Source organism: Labrus bergylta, chromosome 21 (genome assembly GCF_963930695.1).
Source record: "Labrus bergylta chromosome 21, fLabBer1.1, whole genome shotgun sequence".
Classification (NCBI taxonomy): domain Eukaryota; kingdom Metazoa; phylum Chordata; class Actinopteri; order Labriformes; family Labridae; genus Labrus; species Labrus bergylta.
Genome location: NC_089215.1, coordinates 21,295,841 through 21,300,840, shown reverse-complemented (window position 1 = coordinate 21,300,840; position 5,000 = coordinate 21,295,841). Strand labels below are relative to the sequence as shown.

The 5,000-nt window shown below is 42.1% G+C and overlaps 1 protein-coding gene across 2 annotated transcripts in view; it reads left to right on the top strand.

Annotated features, from left to right (window-relative positions):
- Window positions 1-5,000, top strand: part of bahcc1b (BAH domain and coiled-coil containing 1b) — a 72,478-nt gene that overhangs the window by 30,543 nt on the left and 36,935 nt on the right. For both annotated transcript variants that reach the window (XM_065949975.1, XM_065949974.1), the window contains exon 3: window positions 2,901-3,059. In XM_065949975.1, coding sequence (XP_065806047.1) covers window positions 2,901-3,059 — 159 coding nt within the window. The remainder of the gene's footprint in view (window positions 1-2,900; window positions 3,060-5,000) is intronic.

The window sequence follows — 5,000 nt, the reverse complement described above, 5'->3', positions numbered from 1 at the left end:
TGTCTTTGACGTGTGGGTGTATGTGTGTGTGTGTGTGTGTGTGTGTGTGTGTGTGTGTGTTTGAGACTCTGCACTGCCAGAGGGGGCTTGTGAAACCAGCCTGAGTCTTATATGAGCTGTGTTTTATTATGACTGGCTGAAAGGCCACTGATCCATCGTCGTACAGGAGGAGAGGATTTACAGTAAAAAAAAAAAAGAAAGAAAGAAAAAACACTGTAAAAATATCCTGTCTGAGAGAAGAGAGAGAAAATAAATGTCTGGAAGGGAACGTTCTGGACTTTTTTTTTTTTTTTTTTACTTCCTCAAAATTTATTATGACTGCAGAAAGTGAAAATATCAAAAGCAGAAGATTGAGAGATCTCGTCTTTTTGATGCAGCTGTATAAACACACACACACACACACACACACACACACACACACACACACACACACACACACACACTCTTTCTGCCTCGTCTTTGAACACGCACCCCCTGCTCCATCTCCTTGCTACTTGTGTGTGTGTGTGTGTGTGTGACAGATTGGCAGACAGTAGAAGGGACTTGTGGTTGTGGTTGTCAGGGCGTCGGGTCGTGGTTGAGGTGAAGGTACTGTACATATGTGTGTGTGTGTGTGTGTGTGTGTGTCAAATATGGACTGTTGTGGTTGCGGTAATTGTCTCTGATGTGAGGCGGCATTTATAGGGAACAACTCAACCCACCACCTCTCTCCCTCTCTCTCTCTCTCTCTCTCCCTCCATCCAGTGACTAATTACCTGGCTCCCCGTGGATTTGTTTCCTCCTTCCCCTACAACTGTTCAGGTTGTTCCGCTAAATGAGAGCACGCTGATAAGTGGAGAAACATTTGAGCAGAGCCAAACTGTACAGTGTGTGTACGCCCGGGATGTCACTGAACATCTCTGCTTGCTCTGAGTTAAAGAATAACTCCTGACTTGTAAAATCTGTTTAGTCTTCTTTTGCTCGTGTGTGACCAATAGCAGATTAAATTGTTAAAGGACAAAAGTGTGCTGAGAATAAAGCAAAGATGCTGCACATCTGCTGTTGTCTTCCCCTTTTCAAGACTGGTCAAGAAAATTTAGATTTAGCATCTGTTGTGAAGCTTTGTGTCTGGTAAAAAAAAAAAAAAAAGCTTACACTTACACATGCAATCCAGAGAGTTTGAAGTTGGACATAAAAGATGGAAAACTTTGAATTTTTGTGCGTCTGACAAAGACAATTTCCCGCTGTGAGGTGCTCGTCTGAAAGGACAGTTCCTGGAAACATCATTGACGGGATGTCTTAAAATGATCCTGACCCGAGTGTCCTAATAAAATAGTCATCTTTGCCTGACACACAGGTCTTCAGGTCTTCAGGTGTGTTTTTGGTAAAGAGGATAATGAATACATCGAGTCCTCGAGTTGAATGAGGATTGAAAGGATGAGTAGCCATAGATGTGGGCAAGGGCCTGAGTGACTACCAGTTTTCACGGCCAACAATTTAATGCTAGGCTTGCAGTTAAAGTTGTGGGCGTTAAGTGAAACTGAACCATGGATCTCCATATAACCCTTGAATACAACGGTTAGCATTAGTGACTTAAACCATTGTTTCTGTGGAATCACAAGTCCAGTAAAGCAGCAACAACAATCCTGTCCTGAAACATTAGGGGCAACAACCCACAAACTCCACAGGGTCAATAGAGACATGACTTTGAGGGCTTTTCAGATACACTGTGGAAAGCACTGATTTTGTTTTCCTCTACATTGTTTGTGATGTTAATCGATGTGAAAATATGATGTTTATGTTCATATCATATGACCATCTAGCGGGAACATGGACTTGATGAAGTGAATGTTACATGTTGCAGGGGATGCAGAGGTTGAGCCTACTTCAACGTTTATACTGGACTATCCAGGTTTTTTTTGGGGCTTGAGCTCCCTTCTTTTACTGTGGCCCCCCCTCTGCACTAACAATGTGTTTACTTAAACAACTGAGGGGGCTACATTTCATCTCACACAAAACAACCAAAGGGACTTAAAGCAATGATTGTACACTACTACTAATACTGCTGCTCTAGATTACACAGTACATTAGAGCCCTTTAACATTGAACTAAAACTGGCTCCACATTAACTTTGACATTAAACTATCTTGGTTATCAATACACCACATTGCCGGCTAACAGCAGCACCAAAATAATGTCAGCAGACGCAGACAAAAAAGATGATTTCACATTTGAGCGTTCAGATACAAGTTGCTTGTTAGTCTCGAGACTCAGGACCAAGTCTATACAGAGTCAGATCCCCTTCAACCTCTTTCCGGATCATAACTTAAAGCATGAAAAAACTGGTGTGTGTGTCACACTTGAGGAGAATATATGATCAGAATTCAGTCACAGGTGAATAAAGTTTAATGGGATTCTCCAGGGCAGGTCATGCAGTTATACTTTTGCAGCACTAGTTGTATGAAACCTTCCAGATCCAATGTGTCTCACTTCTGGCATGGATTTATGTTACTATTAAGGGACAATTGTGAATAACATTTGAAGTTGTCTTTATGTGGACGGAAAAATCTGCTTTATTGCTTCTTTTAATTATATTTTGAAGTTGAAAATAAAAATGTTTGGCGCTTTATGGTTTTCTCAATGACGTGTCTGCATGAAACGACTGACACAAATATCTTTACAATTGTAAAAAATCAAAGACATAGAGAAGGATGTGTGTGAAAAGTGAGACATATAGAAGATCTATAATAGAACATATAAAGCTTCTTTTTTTTTTGGCTATTAGTGTGTCCTTTCTAGATTTATCATCTATCAAAGTGTCTCCTTTCTTCTTCTGTGGTGTTGCTTCACTAGACACCCCCTTTCTAAGACTAAAGTCTATCTGTAACCCCCCCTAACCCCCGGGCCTCTGTCTCCCTCAGGTGCTTCCTTCATGGGTTCCTTCCTGGCCAGCAGTCTGGGGTCCCCGCCCTCCCACCCTGCTCACCCCTCGGGACCTGCTGCCTCCCCCTCCTCCCCCTCTTACAGGGCTGGACCCCATTCGAGGGCTTCTCCTATCTGGTTCCCACATTCACATGAAGGTAAGAAACATACACACACACACACACACACACACACACACACATGCAGGATGCAGCGCAAAGTGCTTGGTTCCCTGGTTAATCCTGGGTCTTGGTTTGGGATTAGATCGAGATGGAGCCATTAAGTGGTTTAACCGACGCTGAGCTGAGGCCAAACACACGCAGCAGTGACGCCTCAGATGATGCTACTTATAGAAACACACACACACACACACACACACACACACACACACACACACAACCTTCTCCTGCCTCTGTATGTTAGAGTAGCGCATTGCTTTTAAAAACTAGTGCAAGACCAAAACCTAATATTTTGTTTCCCTCTCACCTAACCTGTAAACAAAGGAACAAACACAAACAATTCTGATGGAGTAAAAAAAAAATGTATTCCCTCACATTCACTCAATCATCTTTCAGCCCCCTACTCTCTTTTAAGTGTGAGTTTTAAGTTTCATGAGCGTATACTCCCCCCTTTACACACACACACACACACACACACACACACACACACACACACACACACACACACACACACACACAGACTGAAACTTACCCTACTTTCCGCCATCCTCTCCCTCCACGTAGCCCCCTCCCCTTTTGACCGCAGCTCCACCCTCAGGGCCCCTTCTGGGCCAACCGATCTCCAACGGCCCCCTTCCTGATCAGACACACACACAAAAAATGTGCGCATCCACATGCATCATGTCCTCTTTCGACTGTTAACCGTTTGTGGTCAAAGAATGAGCTTGACTTAGTTATCTGTCCCTTTCAGGTAGGTGTGTGCTTGTAACTGCATGTGTGTGTGTGTGTAAGAGGGTTTCTTGATTGACAGCAAGATGGGTCTAAAGAGATAACCTCCAAAAAAAGACAGAAACAGCTTCTGCCACAGGCTGTATTTCTCAAATAACTGAAAAACGGTTAAATACAAAGTTTCACATTCCAACAGTTTCTCACAAAATATGAAACAGGAAACAAATAATGTGTTGAAAGATTCAAATGAAAACAACAGCAGGTCAGAATTGTTGGGTGCATAAAAAAAGAAAAGAATGAAGCATTATAAGTGTGAGTGATGTTATACTGAATTGCAACACGGCTGTGTTTAAATCCAGGCCAACAGCACGACCTTCAGTGTGATATCATTTTTAAACCACAAGCAGCATGTAGTCCTTAACAGTTGCAAGCAAGAGATTATTCATTTGATTTAATTTAACCAACAACACAAGGAGTTTTACACTTTGACTGTAAGTGGACTCTTACCAGACAACCCAAACTTTTTCTACTCCTGTCTAAACATTAAGAAAATGGACGTCTGCTCTGCATAATTAACCAAGTTGTCCCCCCCCCACTGCAGGACCAACCTTTGGTTCTGGGGGGACAGGGCCTTCTCCATTGCAGCGCCCACCCTCTGAAACTCCCTAAAAACATCAGAAACTCCCCCACACTCACCTCCTTCAAGACATCCCTCAAAACTCACCTCTTCATCACTGACTCTCATCCTCTTCCCTCGACACTACTTCTATGTTCTATTGTTCTCTTAGTTTTTGCTTTGCTTTTTGTTTTTTTCCTGTCAAAGCATCTTTGAGTATTTAGAAAAGTGCTATTTAAATCTAATTTATTATTATTATACAGTTAAAGGCCCTATGCTGATTTCCTGTACAGTCGGCTTTATCAGCACTTGATATCGGCATGTCTAATCAAATTGCTAGCTCAGAGCTAACTGTTGTATGTTTCTAGTCGGCTTTCTGAATATAATAGGCTGATTTCCATGCAAAAATCCCAGAAATTCACAAGTTTAATTGGAAAAACCTCGACATGTTGAATTTGTCCATCAAACACAAGGGGGCCTATTTTATAGCATTCATTATGTAGGGGCCCCTTGCAATATTCTGCAAACCATTAGACAAAATAGTTTTGGCACAATTGCAGTAAGAATCAAGTAGT